Raw genomic sequence first — 17,482 nt, 5'->3', positions numbered from 1 at the left:
GAGGACATGATAATTCATTTTTATTCAACATTCTCGCGAAGGAAGATAGTGTCTATCGATTCATTTACAAATATTAACATGAGGATCACGGAGGGAATATGAGAATGACATCTTTAATTAAACTTATTCTCTTAAAGAGAAGAAGTCGAATTAATATCTCAAGTCAATCAAAAACGATAACAGAAAAAAATTAAACGAGAAAATCTTAAGTTCAGTCATACCACGTCACCATCTATCAAAACACACACACACACAACAAGAAGACCGCTAAGCATTATGGTCAAATACGAGTCTACTATGATGGAGTGAATATGCAAGGAGAAAATTTCTCACGTATTCATACCACCAATAACAAGTGAGTGTTGTGATTTCTTCTCTCTTTTTTCTCTCTCTCCTCTTAATTATCACTTTCCACCAATACAAGCCTAGGAGGCGCTGATGAAATTTTTCATTGGATGCATGTAAGATTCTTTTGAAGGAAAATGAATGACAAATTTGGTATTATTTTAGATGCGGAAGAGTTAAAAGTCGGAAGCATCATTTAAGTAAGAAAAGTTATTGGAGAATTGGTAATTCAGGGGTTAAAAAATTATTTGATACTGCCATATCTCAAAAATGGATGTTATGGACTTTTCAGACTGTTCAAATGAGCGGTACTTTCATTTGGCCTAATAGATTTCTCTCTGTAAGCCATAACGCGGTCGTAGAAGAGGTGGTCCTTTCTAGCCACTTTTCGCAAAAATCAGTTAACGCAATTCTCCCACAAAAGTGCCTCAAACCATCTTCGTAGAAATTCGTCAAAACTTCAAGTTACTAACAAATGAGGTTTTTTATTTTTCAAGGGTTTTATGTTCTTTATAGTTTGTCTTTTCGGGTTTCAAGGATTTTATTAGCTGCTTTTATTTTTCTTGAGCAAGCCTTTATAGTATGTTCTTAGGCCTTGTATTGAGCAACCTTTTCATTCAATAAAAATTCAGAAAACAAGAGTTTCTTTCACAACCTCTGGTATTCCAGAGTTCTATCTAAGGATGATCATTTGTAATCTCTAAACTCATCACTTTCGCTATGTCAAAATGTTAAGAATACCACATGTGAATTACTTGTATAATAAAATTGGGACCTACTTGTATTAAGATCCCTAAAAAGTGATTTACATGTGAACTATAAAATGCGGTTTCTCTAGTATTGTCACTATTTTGGGAGCTTTAACGAAACATTCCTAGTACTGTTCACTTTTAACGAAAAACCACATTTTTATCTTTTCCTGGTATTATTCACTATACATTTATTTGTTATTTTTCATTAAAACTAAAAAAAATTTGAACTTTTCGTTAGTTTTTCTTTCTTTCAAATGCAAAGGGGTTTCGTATATCTCTATTAATTAATGAAACCCTCTTTATCAACCAAAAGATGGTAAAAAGATTACTTAACCTTTTATCACACAAAAAAAAATGATGAGCACTAATGTAATTTCACATGTTCAAATTTTACTGTTTTTTATTGAAATCTTACTTAATGTTAATGTATTTTAAACTATCGAGCGCACAAGTAATGTGGCACGACGGGACGCACTCGAAAATATTCCCAAGCCAAACACAGCCCAACAAAGTGGGGCCCGCGGGAATCGGGTAGCATGATGTCTCTTATCCTAACGAGGATAAGCTCATCAACTATCCAACGTACACAGAGACACAGTTACGCTCCCACTCTCTCTCTCGCCGGTCGGAGAGAGAAGTACCCAAAAACAAAAAATGGCATCTTCCGCCTCGCTATCTTCGCCACTCCACTTCCCCAACCCCAATCCCAGGCCCATATTCTCCCCAAAGCCCACAAAACCCACCACCCTAAGACCCCCTGCCCCCACCACCACCGTCAAGCCCCTCTTCGCCCTCCCTCCCGCCGACGTCGACGGCGCCACTATCGCCGCCATTGGCGGCGGCTCAGTAGCCGCCCTCGCCGCCGCGCTCTCCTTATCGGACCCAGAAAACAGGCGCCGCCTCCAGGCTGAGGAGGTTGGCGGCGGCGACAAGGAGGTCGTGAAGGACTACTTCAACAAGTCCGGGTTCGAGCGGTGGAAGAAGATATACGGAGAGACGGATGACGTCAACAGGGTTCAGAGGGACATCAGGCTCGGCCACTCCAAGACCGTTGAGAATGTGATGAAGATGTTGACCGATGAGGGCCCACTTCAGGGGGTCTCTGTGTGCGACGCCGGGTGTGGGACCGGGTGCTTGGCCATTCCGTTGGCCAAGGAAGGGGCGGTTGTCACGGCTGCTGATATTTCAGCTGCCATGGTTGCAGAGGCTGAGAAGCAGGTGAGTTTTGAATTAGTGATTTTGAAAAAAAGCTGCTTGTTATGGTTGTGGGTTTTGGAAAGAAGTGTTGAATTCGATGGAATTGGGGAAATTGGCAATGTGGGTTATGGTAGAATTGGATTTTGCTAATCTGGGTTAGTGTTTGACTGCTTCTAGCTAAAAGCACTTTCTCGCACCTTCTTACCACCACTCAAAGTGCTTTTGACTACATTTAGCACAAAAACCTTTAAGTATTATATGGGTCCTATAAGCATTTTCTATAGAAGCACTTGAAAAAAAATTTCAATGTGTTTTTGTAATAAAAGCATTTCTAGCTAAAGTACTTATAACCAGAAGTGCTTCTTACAGAAGCAGTCCCAAATGGTCCTTTAGTCTTCTTGGTGATAGTTTTGCTTGAATGTGAGTTGCTGGTGGGTGGTGACTGTGGTTTAATCTCAAAGTTTGATTTTTGTGCAGGCAAAAGAGCAGCTTAAGTTAAGCAATGGCTTCTCAGCAGGGCCAGTACTGCCGAAATTCGAAGTGAAGGATTTGGAGAGCTTGGATGGGAAGTACGACACAGTGGTCTGTCTTGATGTTTTGATTCATTACCCGCAGAGCAAGGCTGATGGGATGATTGCCCATCTTGCTTCATTGGCGGAGAATCGCTTGCTTATAAGTTTTGCACCAAAGACATTGTATTATGATGTGCTGAAGAGGATAGGAGAGTTGTTCCCGGGGCCTTCGAAGGCAACAAGGGCGTATCTACATTCGGAGGCAGATGTGGAGAGAGCCTTGAAGAAGGTTGGCTGGAGGATAAGGAAGAGAGGACTAACCACTACACAATTTTATTTTTCGAGGCTGGTCGAGGCTGTTCCTGCTAAGTGAGGAAGAATGCCATATTTGAGTTCTGCATTTTGCTCTGATACCGAAAATTCTTAGGATCTTCCTCTAACTGGTTGTAAAGCTCATTTACATGTACGTTCTCACGAATCTCATCCTCTTCGTGTATGTATGGCTTTTGTACTCTTTATAAACTAGATGTTCATGTATCAATCTTAATTGTATGATGACAATTTTGTGTCTTTATATGAAATTTAAATTCGTTGCCTTCGATCCCAAGAAACAATTCTGAAATTTTATTATCCTGGTTTCGATTTGCATAGCTAGATGGCAAAAACTTGATAACCATAACAGTAAGCAGATGCAACGATCAAGTTTCCGAAGCTAACAATGATCTGTGTATCTCTTACGGAGTCTGATGTTGTCTGTAATTAACCACTTAAGACTCGAAGAAAGAAATTTGATAGCTTTATGTCAATAACTGGAACAAGAAGAAAATAAAAATGAGCCTAAGATAAAGATGTGTATGCAGCTTCCTAGGATTTTTCACTTTACCACGAAGTTTGATCATAGTTTGTCAGCAATTCTTGCTAGAACATCTGTGACCTTGCCGAGAGCAGTGAGTATGCTGTTGTTTTGCTCCTTCCTTTGTTCCCTTTCCAAATGGCAATTTATGTTATGAGCTTCAAGTTGCGCACTCAGCATGTTGCTGTTCCTTTCCAGAACTTTGACCAGCTGGTCGATGTTGTTGCTGTGTTCGCTTTCATCTGTCGACACCCGCCTCTGCTTCCATTTCTCCTGATAAATATTTTCTCCGGAAGTCTTTGAGCCTAGACTTCGTTTCTCCTTTACCGCCCCTGTATAATCGAATCACAACAAATAAACAAAATTCAAGTTGTAAGTTTGCTTCAATCCCAATGTGTTATGTTTTGACTAGGTATTCAGATAGACCTTTTGCATTCAGATGAAGAATCGTAAACCCGAAAGCTTATAGGATGACGATTCACAATTGTAATGAAATGATTTTGATGCAAAGAAAATAAATCACCTGAATTAGGCATTGGAGTTGTGACTGTTTTTGTTGGACTTCCTTGCATAATGTTTTCGTTCTTCGATTTCTTGATTGTCTTGTCTTGCCCAGACTCCTCAAAATCTGAACATAATCCATCTTCTGCCATATCATCTCGACCGCCATGTAAATCTTTCTCAGGTCCTTCCTCCTCCTCCTCTTCCTCTGCAGCCGCCTCCTCTGTTCCATCACCATCCATCGCATCTGTTTGCCCCGGCATAAACAATGCCAGTGGACAGGCTTCCGTTGCAGTCACTTCCTTTCCATCCAACACATTGTAAACCTCCCGATCAAAGAACCCAGGCAGCCTCCTCTCCCTCCTCGCATCATTCCTCATCACCCAAAAAGACTCGGCCTCTCGCTCTATCTGTGCCTCCCAGTTCCTGATTTTCTTAAAATCCACAAGCAGATTGCTCCATCTTTTCCTGCACTGAACCGGCAATCTGCTCATGCCGCGCTGCCTGCAGTAAGACGAGACCAAATCCCACTTGGGTTCGAAATTTTCTGCCCCCAACGCTGAAGTAGATCGCTGGCCCCTCTGGACTGCATTCTCCACGACCCTCTTGCCCTCTATGAGGACAAAGGTCTCATGTCTGGTCCATCGAGGGTGCCTCGTGATCTTCGTTTTGTCTTCACTGCTCCCGTTAGGCGTTTGCTGCTTGTCAGCTTGGTCAGGTCTAGGACTGGCAGCTTCATGATTCATAGACTCCAATGCCATCAGGAGACCGAAGGGTCTTCTTATCACACAAAAGTTTTGGTTATAAGTGATGAGGACTGTGCTTTTGGGACAATGGCTCCTCCTATAAGTATTTACAGCCCATATATTGCTAGTAAATCCTACAAATTAAGTAAAATTTACAGCCTAATCTTCAATGCATAGGCACTCTCAGCGGAGAAATAATTCAGTGTGACCGTAACTTTGCTACATCGGGTTACCAATCCAGTTATTTTGCAACACGTATATATCTATTAAAAATATACTCTAGGCATCGGGAGTGTAGAAGTCTGTCAACCATTGATGTTATGACACGTGAATTACTATCATCATGTGACGGTTTCATATCTTATGGTTTTTGGTGTAATCTAATCAGTTTTGGCAGATTTAAGGAATTGCCTTGAGCCCAGATGTGGTACGAATCGCCAGTTAAGGAAATCAGAGATTTTGGTGGTTACATATTTGGTATATTATTAATTTTGTGATATGCAAAAATCTGGGTTTGGAGACAACGGCAGATGCAAAAATGATTTCATTATCTTCCAACCATCATTACATAGCCATAATATAAGGATAAACTTTTTTTTTTTAAGAAAGGGTATTATCTACACTAGACCTGTAAACGGGTCGGGTTTATTGGGTTTGGGTCGAGTTCAACGCGACCCGTTAATTTAACGGGTCACCCGAACCCAACCCGTTAAGCTAACGCGTCACCCAAACCCAACCCGTTAATTTAATAAGTCATCCATTTCACTCGTTAACACCCGTTAACAATTTTTTTTTTTTTTTCATTTTGAATTCCAATACAAATTACACATCTTTTAACCAAAATTACAGACATTAACTAACATCGTGTGTGTGTGTGCGCATATATATATCAAAGTGAAAGCGTTTATAAGCATAGTATTGATAGCCTTGCCAACATCATGAACACAAGAGTACCTCCTGATCATGATCAAGAGAGTGTGAGCAGTGTCAAATTTTCCCAATCATTGCGAATGCGTGAAAGAACCGCTACCACCAACTCTGACGAGGCTACTATGCCACATTGATCGAGCTTCCTCTTCATCTTAGAGCCCAACAACTTGCTCCGTAAACTTAAGATGTCGACAATGCTTTTCACATCTCGAGAAAGACCTGAATCCAAGACTCCCAACTCAGTATCATCATCATCTTTGTCGTCGTCGTTAGCAATAGCAACAGCAACATTGACATGTGATTCTTCTGCTATGGAATTGTCATCAGCTGAGTTTTGACATGTGATTCTTCTGATGTGGAATTGTCATCAGCTGAGTTCGGAGAAGATGACCAAAGAAGGACGGGAGTAAAGAAATGCGTTAGAGGTGCTAATACAACAATAGGGGTTTCATTATTGACTATTGAAATTACACCAAAGCTCTCAATAACGGGTGTTAACGAGTGGTTAACGGGTCTTACAGATTCACCCAAAATGACCCGTTAACCACTCGACCCATTAAACACTTACACGAATACTCATTTTAATGGGTTGGGTTGGGTCGGGTTTGAAATGCCAGGTTTAATCTACACTAAGGGGGCGGAAGAGTGAGTTAAGTCTCATAATAGCCTAGCAATAATGTGCTTCAAATTTGCCATCGGCGAGAACCAAACCTAGGACCTCTCACTTAAAAATGAAGAGGAATATCACTAAACCGTAGTATTAATTGACATAAGGATAAACTTAATTATGAAAATATTAGCACCTATCCTAAAATCATGAATTTAATTTGCGAACGTTACCCTGTTGAAAGCAAACGTTGTAGGAACTTCATGCCACATATTCATTAGATAAGCTTAAACCGTACTTCAAACATGTTTACAATTACAATAGGGAAGTGTTATTGACACTCCATGTAACATCCCACATCACCCAGGGAAGTGGATCTTGTAAGCCTTATATGTATATTCTCATCTCTACCTAGTACGAGGCCTTTTGGGAGCTCACTGGCTTCGGGTTCCATTAGAACTCCGAAGTTAAGTGAGTTTGGGTTAGAGCAATCCCAGGATGGGTGACCCACTAGGAAGTTCTCGTGTGAGTTCCTAGAAACAAAACTGTGAGGGTGTAGTAGGGGCCCAAAGCAGACAATATCGTGCTACAGTGGAGTCGAGCCCGAGATATAGTGAGGGCACATGCCAGAATGCGACAATTTGGTATCAGAGTCAATCCCTGGCCAGAAGTGTGCCAACGAAGGCGTTGGACCCCTAAGGGGGGTGGATTGTAACATCCCATATTGCCCCGGGGAGTGAATCATGTAAGTCTTATATGTATATTCCCATCTTTACCTAGCACGAGGCCTTTTGGGAGCTTACTGGCTTCGAAGTTCATTGAAACTACAAAATTAAGCGAGATCGCGTGAGAGCAATCCTAGGATGAGTGACCCACTGGGAAGTTCTTGTGTGAGTTCCCGTTAACAAAACCGTAAGGGTGTGGTCGGGGCCCAAAGTGGACAATATCGTGCTATGGCAAAGCCAATCCCTGGTCGAAAGTGTGTCGATGAGGACATCAGGCCCCTAAGGGGGGTGGATTGTAACATCCTACATCGCCCAGGGAAATGAATCATGTAAACCTTATATGTATATTCTCATCTCTACCTAGTACAAGGCATTTTGGGAGCTCATTGGCTTCCGATTCCATCGAAACTCCGAAGTTAAGCGAGTTTGGGCTAGAGCAATCCCAGAATAGGTGACCTACTAGGAAGTTCTCGTGTGAGTTCCCATAAACAAAACCGTGAGGGTGTGGTAGGGGCCAAAGCGAACAATATCGTGCTACGGTGGAGTCGAGCCCAGGATATGGTGAGGGCTCGGGCCGGGATGTGACACTCCAAAAATCTCTTTCTACACTCATTACAAGTATATATTTTTTTTTCTAAATATACAAAGTTTGGAATGTAGAATGCGAATTTTGAAATGCTAATAACAATTCTCTTACAATATATCAAAGACATTAGTTGTAAGAGAAAATTGGAACATTGGTCCTCGAATTTTGACCCGATTAAAGCTTTGGTCGCTGAACTACAAATTTATGGATGGAGCAATCATATTTTTTAATAACATCGTTAAAACTCTAAAATGAAGGGTTTCAAAAGGCAAATAATTGACTAAAATTCTAACGGAATTACTCAAAATGACCAATACTTCATATTATAACAGATTCATGGACTAATACTTCAATTCAATTTAACATCAACACTTTGATTTTTTTAATTGTAACCATAATGATCAAATGAAAAAAAAATTAAAGCATGTCAACGTTGCACAACTAAAGCGGACAATATCCACACTAGCAACTACGAAGCCTTCATCACCAGTACATCATAACCCTAGTCAGACCCATGGAACCTAAAACAACCAAAATTCTAGACTAACCTTTCATCCTAAACCTCGATTGCCACCATGAATCAAAATCACATTGTTATCAAGCTTATCGCATTTGGCCAACTGCACATAAAAAAAGATGATCCTAAACAAATAAGGTTCTCCGTTTTTTGAGAGTTGAGAGCTGAACATACATCATACGCAACACCACTCTTGCTTTTGTAAAAAGATTACATCCACGACTCGAAACTGTAATGTTATCAAACTCATCGCATCTAGCCAACTGCACATAAAAAAAGCACGATCCCATGCCAATACGGCTCCTCGCTTTATGAGAGTCGAAGAAGGGCAACGTATATCATACGTAACATTACTCTTACTTTTGTAAAAATGTTATTTTCACTACTCAAATCAACGACCTTTCAATTACAAAAGAGTAACTTTTCTATTACTTCAGGCTTAAAGGAATGTATACGAGGCTTCCAAGTTGAAGTCTTCGTACCTGGAATATAGAAAAACAAATATACTATGAGACGACAAAACACAATAGATGAGCAAAGCGGTGCGTTTAAGGGCTGGTTTGGTATTGCTGTGCCTTGAAAAAAAATTGCTTTTGCTGTGCTGTGAGAATAAGTAGCTGTGAAATAAAGTAGCAGAGTGTTTGGTAAACTTTTTTGTAAAAGTGCTTTTGAAAAGAAAAAGAAAAAAGCACTATTATAGTATTTAGTAAACTTTTATGTAAAACAGATGTGAAAAAAAATCGATTTTTCAAAGCTGGTTTTGGGTCTTCTTGTTTTTTGTTTTTTTCCACCCAAAACCTGCGAAGTTCAATCTCCATTTCAATTTACCAAACGCTGCGTTTGATCCGTTTTCCCGCGCGCAACTGGTACAAGTAAACGGAACCCTAGAATTTCCCACAGAGCAAGAAGAGTAAAAAATGGAGAGGGAGGAAGACGACTCAGTGAGCGAGCTTCTCAAAGATCGATTCAGACTCTCCACCATCCATATCGCCGAAGCCGAAGGTAAACGCACGCATTCTCCAATTTTCCACAATATTTCATTAATTTGGACGGTTCTGATTTCGTTTACAAATTCCCCATTCGCTGCGCAGCGAAGCGAAACGACATGGAGATTTCAGGCCCCGTGATGACTTGCATTGCCGATTTGGCCTTCAAGTATACAGGTATTTTGTGTTTAGCTTTGATCTTTTTGCTTCTTGCTTTACAATTAAGAATTTTGGGAAAATTGCGATGACCGCACAGTTTCGTTTAATCGATGATAGAACCGGATGGAACAGAGCGGTGGAATTCTTGTGCTTGTGTGATTGAAAATCGAATCGGAATGCCTATTTTGGTAATGATTTTAGTTTCTGAACTGGGTTTTTGGAGTTTGATAGAGAAATGAAATGTCGGATTAGGAATTGGGCTACTTCCTTACTCGGAGCAGAAATGAATTTCGATGAACGAATGTCGTTTGCGTGGACCGAAGCAATTCCAGTTAGATTTGTTGGTAGGAGGTGATTGATACTCCAAAATGGACTGCCTCTTTTGGTAGGAACATTAGTTTCTGAATTGGGTTTTTGGAGTTCGATTGAAAAATGATAGGTCTGATTTGGAAGTTGGATTACTGGGAGGAGAATGAATGCATTTCGTTTGAAATTCGGATTAGATTTGTTGGTAAGAGGGATCGTGAGAGATATTATGTGATGATTTGAAAATTGTGAGATAGCTTTTGATGCATCATTGTGAAAGAAAGTTTAGATTGCTGCAATTGAAGATTTGCAGCACTCATGGATTACTAATGGAAGATTTGCAATTTCTGCAAAGCAGAACAGCTGGCAAAGGACCTCGAGTTATTTTCTCAACACGGTGGTCGTAAAACAGCAAACATGGAAGATGTCATACTTTCCGGTGAGTCTTCAAGCCCTAGAGTTCTCGTTGATTTCAGCTCCACCGAGACTGAATGTTACAACAATGTGTCCCAAATTCTTATGAACCTAGTTATTATGTTCAGTCATCTATATTTTTTGTTTGAGCTTTTTTCTTTGGACTCTGGATGTACTAATTCTTCTTGGAAAACACGGTTTCAGTGCATAGAAACGAACATCTGGCCGCCATGTTGAGGTCGTTCTGCAATGATCTGAAAGCCAAAGAACCACAATCCGAGAGGAAGAGAAAGAAAGGGTCAAAGAAGGAAGACCAAGCAACTACCAGTGTAGTACATATTCCAGATTCTTAGCTTGGGTATGTCTCTGCCTTAACATGATTTACTAATGCACACCCGGATAGAGGGATTCCGAAAATCGGATAGAGGGATGAAACCTTGTTGTCCAAGTTTGCCAAATTTATGTCTATGTAAGAAATCTGCAACTTGTTTTGACCTTTTAGCAGCCTCCAACTTCTGCATCATGTGACTTTCTGAAGAATCCTGAGTAAATACATATGAAAAACAAAAGCCATTTCAGATTATCTTGTGTCAAATTTCAGATTAAGCACCTAGCTGGTGCTTAATCAGGAAGCAATTTAAAGTGATTTTTAGGAAACACTTGGATTTTTAATTAACTTTTTAACATGTTTCTAATGAAAAATTAAAGAACTTTAATTGATAATCAAGGACTCGTCTGAGATTGTTTATGGAATGTGGAATGTTAAAAAATTGTTTTTTTGAAAGCATTTTGAACTGCACTGGGAGAAAAATTTGGAAGTGTTTATAAGTCATAGAGAGACTTTCTAGAGAAGCACATGACATATGCTTTTTTAGGAAGCACTTTCAAGACTTTGTAGGAATGGTCCCTTAACTTTAACTCAATTGGAGCAATGACCCCTCAACTAAAAATTCATTACCATTGGGCCTTCAACTCATCAAAGCGTGAAGCTATGGTCCCTCAACTAAAAATTTATTACCATTGGTCTCTTTAACTTTAATCCAACTAGAGAAATGGTCCTTCAACTTTAACCTAATTGGAGCAATGATCCCTCAACTTTAACCAAATTGTAACAATGATTCTTCCAACATAACTCATTTTGACAAATTTCTAATGAAGTTGACGAAAATGATCATATCTACACATTTTGATGAGTTGTGAGACCCCAATTTAGCAATGGTCCTTCCAACATAACTCATCTTGACAAAATTCTAATGAAATTGATGAAAATGACCATGGCTACACATTTTGATGAGTTAAGGGACCAATGGTAATGGATTTTTAGTTTAGGGACCATTACTCCAATTTAATTAAAGCTAAAGGATCATTGCTACAATTTACTCTTCTAATAAAAGCACTTTTGCTCCCAATTGGGTAAAATAAAAAAAACACTTCTGAAGGAGTCCCTAGTTCTTGGTATGACCCATGTTTGACCCAAATCTGGCTAGAGTGGGACAGCCCAATCTGAATTAGGGTACTTTTCCACTGGCCCAATGGAAAATACCTAAATTGCACCCACTAAACGAAATTTTATCCAATGTCCCCACTTAAACCGATTTTCAATTTTGTTGCCGGCACGGACATTGCCTTGTTAGGCATACTTAGGCTAACGACCACGACAGGTTGTTGAATACAAAGGGTGGGCACGCCATCTACTTACAAATTTACAATAATTGTTCTGAGTGACGATCACGACTCATGCAAACAATGATCGTAAGAAACATTACATATAAATTCGTCGTACTCAATAATATGTGTCTTGAATCAAAATCTTAAGAGTTGGTTAATTGAATAGGTCGACCAAGTCAGATCATGAGTGAATAGAAAACTCGAAAATGTACATAGCTTCTACTAGGAATAGCCTTTTTAGTGCTAGCATAGTAGGAAGGATGGAAGATTTTCAATCTTATTTTTAGATTTTGGAATCATTTCAATTTCCTGAACGCAATTTATATGAAACGAATTTAGCATTACGTAGTGTTTCAATCTAACAATGCAATATAATATGAAGAAAAAACGTCACAATTTTTATTAATTGATCAGAACATCACAACAACGGTAACGTTGTTTCAAGTAATACGATTCTAAGTTTTTGTGGTTGTTAAAGAAGGGTGACGAAATTGAGTTACCTTTTGACAAGGTCATAGACCTATTTTTGGGTACAAAGGACCAGAGATATTTTGAAAGCAAAATATGTAGTGAGTTTTCAGTTTCCTGAAACCTTTGCCCATGGTCCCCAAGGCAAAAAATAAAAATTAAAAATAAAAAGGTCCTTTTGTGGTTCCAATTGTCCCATCTGTGTCTCTTGCAGCAGAAGCTGTGCGCCTTTTAAAAATGTATAGTTTCTTCGTCTGTCTGAAACCTGCAAAATATGTACATCAGTACCTTAAATATTTATTTACTTTTGCAGAAGAAGAATAAATTGTAAAAGTGTATTTATTTAATTTAATTTAATATTTTTGTGATGGGTGATTGGTGGATGTATTTTGTCCTGCAGTGCAATCTGAGGGCCAGGATTCCTTCAGGAATCACAGCATCAGTAATAATTATCCAGTGTCCACAGAAACCCAGAAATGAACAGTAATATGAATGCATTATGCATGCGTGTGGGATTGATTGACGTGTCCTCTTTGCATCTCAAAACTCTCTTTCATTGTAGGTGTGCAATAATGCACGACGGATTGACCGTTATTGTAACGTTCGATCTAACAATATTATTATATAGAAAAAATTAATGTCTAGTGGTATGTTATTAGACCGAAATGTCACGTTGTGGTGAATCTGTTGTATATAAATCGTTCACTTTTCAGGATCAATGATGGTCTTTCAAATTGTACCAAAGGCACAGATTAATGTGTTGCTCCATACAAATGTGTAAAAATGCTAATCACACTTGTTAATAATTTTAAGGTGCACTTCAGATTTAGTTCTTTAATTACCATATTGATCTAATTTTTTGTCAATTTAAGTCATATGATACATTTAAGAGGGTAATCTTGTCACTTTCTTGCCTATAAAGCTGTTTCATTTTTAAACAAACGACATTATATATTAAGGGGTGGAGGAGTAAGCTAAATCTCACACTAGGCTAGCTATAATAATATGGTTCAAATTCGCTTTTGGCAATAATAGAACTTAAGACCTCTCACTTACAAGTGAAAAGGAATATCACTAGACTATAGTATTAAGCAGCAAATTATCTTGCCTATAAGCCTTCACATTGAATAAATGTTACGAAAGTGATGTTTAATTGATCTTCCCAAATTAACTCATACACTATTTTTAAAATAAAAGCTCCTTAAACTATGAAAAACTACCAATCTACCCTCTAAAGTATATCACATGCAAGTTACGTGACTTAAATTGATGAAAAACTAGATAGAATAGTTTCAAACCTAATATTAGGAATGTACATAATTGGCAATTTTTATTAGTGTAAGGACTGATTTTTTTCAGAAAAAAAAAAAATTAAGGACTTAATTTTCATGCAGGTGATAATTTAATGACTAAATCGACAATTTATCCATAATTTTATTGACAAAAATACATTGTCACAATACTTATCTATATGTATTATGAAAATTTGTCTCTTATTTAAAATGTTACAACTTACTTGTGGTGAAAAAATATATATGTATGTTAGGTTATTTGATACGGACACATGTCTTTTATCTTGCATTCGTGTTCGAGTCTTTTCCCAGTAAATTAGAGTATGTTAGAAATATTGCATTGAAGAAAGATTAAACACTGATAGAAAATTCAAAGTCACTCGAGGTAATGCTAATTGGCTAGTTCGATTATGAATTCAAAACTATAAGTGATATTTGAATAGAAAATAATCGTGTGGCCTTACTCAACTTCGATCATTTGGCATTGTATATGTCAGCTGTAAAGATTTTCTCGCATGTCGCTTCTTAGATGGGATATTCGTGATGCTGGATATCAAATACCAATCAAGCAAAAATACTCAAATGTCATTGGCAATGTTGACATATACACAAGAATGGCCATTCATCCATTTAAGTAAGGAAAATGAAAGCAAATGTCTTATACAAAGGGCAGACATGAAACTGCAAAATGGTCAAATGCTTACTCCCAAAACTATAAGTGCTTTGCGAAAAAACGCTTGACTTTTTCACAATTTATGAACCACAGCCACACAAAAAAGCCACAGTTGCGTGGTCCTAAAACAACTAGGACGTAAGGATTCTGGAGATCTTCAAATCCTAATCGTTTATCGTATATCGTACGATCAGTTTTTGTCAGGTATTATTTATATTTAATTTTTAAATAAAAGTATTTAAAATGATTTATAACTGTACGATGTACATGAACATATACGATTTGAGGATCCTCAGAATCCTCACAAAGATAATCCGATGAGGATCCTCATTCCTAAGACAAAAACAAAACAGAAGAAACAAGCAGCTCCGAGCATGGAAGCCCATGCTTAATTATCATATAACTGGACCCGGCTTCTTTGCACATCCACTTCTCATACATTCTCATCCCTTTCTATTTTGTGCGGTCACGGTTAAGTCACGTTAACATTTTATATTAATTTTTTATAGAGATAATAAGATAAAAAATAATAATAATATAAAATGTTAACGTAACTTAACCGTGACTGCACAAATAGAAAGAAATAGGAATGTATGAGAAATGGAAAGGCAGAGAAGCCTGATCCATATAACTTTGCACGTACGTACAAAGAGCAGCTTTGGCCTGCCACGTGTCCATCTATATTATTGTCCTTTTTGTTTTTGTTTTCTAGTTTTTATAGGCAACACTTGTCTCATTCTCAACAAACACGCATGACCTTATTTTATCGTATAAATTTTATAATCGAAATAAATTATTGTCTCTATTATCTCTAAGGGTTATTTGTGAGTACATTCGATTAAAGATTTTTCCATATGAACCATAGAAATTCATGATTCATCATAAGGATGTTATGTATAACTATAATTGTTGATTTGTTCGAAATATATGGGATCAAAATAGTCTCCAAGTTGAATGAATTTTTTTAGAGCTAATATTTAGACGATGATAAGGATATCGAACGGCTCATATTAGGGAAGAATAAAGATTTTCCTTCTTACTTATCCTTTATTTATTTATTATTATTTCAGTTTTGCTATAGTTGCCATAAATAATGCCGATTAGCGTGTCACTTTCATGCAAGAACAACAGGCTGTAGATCTAACGGCCAGGAGGCCACCCATGCCACGTGAACCTTTTATCTTTAACCGTTCGCCTTATGCGTTTCCCTGTCTTTCGCTTTCACAACGACCGTCCGATTTACCGGAAACCTGTTAGAAGCTGCAGAACCCCAGCAGCAGCTCCTGTTGCCCTGCCTCATTTGCCTGCTATGTGGTGGCCCAATTTCCACTCTCGAGCCTCATGCATATGCTATGAACAGTAGTATTTTTATTTATTCTTTTTTTTTTACTTTTAGAAAGAAATGAGCAGTTAATTAATTAATTAATTAACGAACAAGATTCGATTAGATTTTCAGTAATCTTGGGTTGACTAAATTTGTAAACTAAATGATATGTTACAAATGAGAAATAAGTATGTTCACGCTTAAGTAATAATCTAATTAATAATTTCAATCATCAATTTTTATATCATTTAGTTTACAAATTTAGTCTCTCTAAAATTACTCATCTTAGGTTTTCAAGCCAACTGTTTGATTTTTGTTAGGACGCATAGTGACATGGTTTGGGGTTGCTTTATTTTTTTTTAAAAGCAGCTTCATAAAAAAGATTTTTTTGTGTTTAGTAAATGGAAAAAAATTATGATGCCGAAACAGCAGAAACAACTCTACACATACTTCTAAAAAAATAAAATTTTTTTCATTGGAGGCAGGTTAGCAGTACTAGTTAATGAAACTTTCATATTAACAATCATACCTTTTTTTTGTTTTTTTTTTTTTTTTGCTAAAAGCACTTTTAGCACTATAATTCACCAAGCACTTACTTTTTTTTATAGCTGTTTATTTTCACAACATATCATAAGCAATTTTGAAAAATAATTCAGCTCAATTATTGAGTTCAAGATCTTTAGCCTGCAACCAGCTATATAAATTTAAAATGTAGTCTACCTAGCAGTACTCAAGTTAAAATTTGCGCAAATACAAAGGCGTGATTGAATATTTGATTGAATTAGTGTTCTTGTTAATATCTCTAGTATATGGGTAAAATTGAAATGGAGTTCTAACAACCAAAATTCTGCCTAACAATTTGTACAGGTTCAAATTAGACCTTGAATTAATAATCAAGCACAAACTTTTGACCTTAAAGGATAATAAATAGAAAATTATTCTTCTCTTTTGTTGCCAGTAGCTTCTAATTCCATCAAATAAGGCGGTAATTTTTCGACATGACACAACAACACACGAAATTAACGAATTAAAATTTAACACTATTTGACACTAGATTGGTTAACAATTGAGTCAATGTCAAACATTCGATGTTGACGGGGCAAACTTTTTTAAATTAAATTCATCGATGATATATAATGTATGAGTAAATTAGTCCCTAAAACGAATAGATTTTTAAAAAATGTATATCACTTATACGTCCGTTATTCCTTCTCACCTTCGTACCAAATGAGTAGGCATCCGATTGTACACTAGCGAAGCCATAATTTAATAATAATAGGGTAACAATTTTGGGCAAAAAAACTTTATTGGATTATTTCGTCGAGGTTATGGTGTGTATCTGCCCAATTATGCTACGTTTTGAAGATTTTTATCGAGAACTATCAAGTGAGGCTTTTTATCAAACACTTGTTGCGCATCATAAGATCGCACAGAAGAGATAGGAGAAGAATGACAAAGGAAAGAAGAAGAAAATTTACAAGTAACTATACGGAGGGAGTTGCACAAAAGAAGCAACAATTTGTAGTTTAGTATTTTGACTCATTTTTAGTTTGTCGTAATTGTGTAAAGGTGTCATATACAAATATACAAATAATATACACTAAAATTATGAAGCTATTGAAGTCATGAGCAGCCAATGACACTATATTGACTTCGACACTGCTATTTTGTATCTTGTACACTCTAGAACTAATGTTTCAAAAAAATTGTACACTTTCATGGAAGCATGAGAAGATAAGCCAAGAAAAAAAAAAAAAAAAAAGGGGTAAATAATATAGAAAATATAAGAGGGGCCAAAAAATGCAGTCGTCCTTCTATATTGTTCGATTTTTGCATACATGGATTTTGCCTTGACCCTGAGCCTTTCAGGAAGGCACTGACAATTAGAGACGACTTATAGAGAAACATAATTTAATCGTCA

General features: G+C 37.4%; 3 protein-coding genes across 3 annotated transcripts; 2 read left to right on the top strand and 1 right to left on the bottom strand.

The window, feature by feature from the left end:
- Positions 1-1,673: 1,673 nt before the first annotated feature.
- Positions 1,674-3,407, top strand: LOC137710447 (magnesium protoporphyrin IX methyltransferase, chloroplastic-like). Its single transcript, XM_068449469.1, has 2 exons — positions 1,674-2,315; positions 2,772-3,407. Exons 1-2 carry the CDS (start codon positions 1,752-1,754, stop codon positions 3,177-3,179), a joined length of 972 nt encoding a protein of 323 aa, XP_068305570.1. The 5' UTR covers positions 1,674-1,751; the 3' UTR covers positions 3,180-3,407.
- Positions 3,408-3,419: 12 nt separating this feature from the next.
- LOC137710445 (trihelix transcription factor ASR3-like) lies at positions 3,420-4,921 on the bottom strand. Its single transcript, XM_068449468.1, has 2 exons — positions 4,183-4,921; positions 3,420-3,991 (listed from the first exon to the last, which is right to left on the bottom strand). The coding sequence occupies exons 1-2, from the start codon at positions 4,919-4,921 to the stop codon at positions 3,702-3,704; spliced, it is 1,029 nt and encodes a 342-aa protein (XP_068305569.1). The 3' UTR covers positions 3,420-3,701.
- Positions 4,922-9,142: 4,221 nt separating this feature from the next.
- On the top strand, positions 9,143-10,613 carry LOC137709849 (protein MHF1 homolog). The gene is made up of 4 exons (XM_068448831.1): positions 9,143-9,273; positions 9,363-9,434; positions 10,081-10,161; positions 10,341-10,613. Exons 1-4 carry the CDS (start codon positions 9,189-9,191, stop codon positions 10,487-10,489), a joined length of 387 nt encoding a protein of 128 aa, XP_068304932.1. The 5' UTR covers positions 9,143-9,188; the 3' UTR covers positions 10,490-10,613.
- The last annotated feature ends 6,869 nt before the right edge of the window (positions 10,614-17,482 follow it).

This window comes from Pyrus communis, chromosome 12, assembly GCF_963583255.1.
Source record: "Pyrus communis chromosome 12, drPyrComm1.1, whole genome shotgun sequence".
NCBI lineage: Eukaryota > Viridiplantae > Streptophyta > Magnoliopsida > Rosales > Rosaceae > Pyrus > Pyrus communis.
This window is presented reverse-complemented; position numbering and strand designations above follow the sequence as displayed.

What these genes read in the sequence shown, in the direction of transcription:
- LOC137710447 (XM_068449469.1), top strand. Translation starts at nt 1,752, where the DNA reads ATGGCATCTTCCGCCTCGCTATCTTCGCCACTCCACTTCCCCAACCCC. An exon ending in TTGCAGAGGCTGAGAAGCAG is followed by an intron (nt 2,316 to 2,771) that starts GTGAGTTTTGAA and finishes ATTTTTGTGCAG; the next exon opens with GCAAAAGAGCAGCTTAAGTT.
- LOC137710445 (XM_068449468.1), bottom strand. Translation starts at nt 4,921, where the DNA reads ATGGCATTGGAGTCTATGAATCATGAAGCTGCCAGTCCTAGACCTGAC. An exon ending in AACTCCAATGCCTAATTCAG is followed by an intron (nt 3,992 to 4,182) that starts GTGATTTATTTT and finishes TCGATTATACAG; the next exon opens with GGGCGGTAAAGGAGAAACGA.
- LOC137709849 (XM_068448831.1), top strand. Translation starts at nt 9,189, where the DNA reads ATGGAGAGGGAGGAAGACGACTCAGTGAGCGAGCTTCTCAAAGATCGA. An exon ending in TTTGGCCTTCAAGTATACAG is followed by an intron (nt 9,435 to 10,080) that starts GTATTTTGTGTT and finishes TCTGCAAAGCAG; the next exon opens with AACAGCTGGCAAAGGACCTC. An exon ending in GGAAGATGTCATACTTTCCG is followed by an intron (nt 10,162 to 10,340) that starts GTGAGTCTTCAA and finishes ACACGGTTTCAG; the next exon opens with TGCATAGAAACGAACATCTG.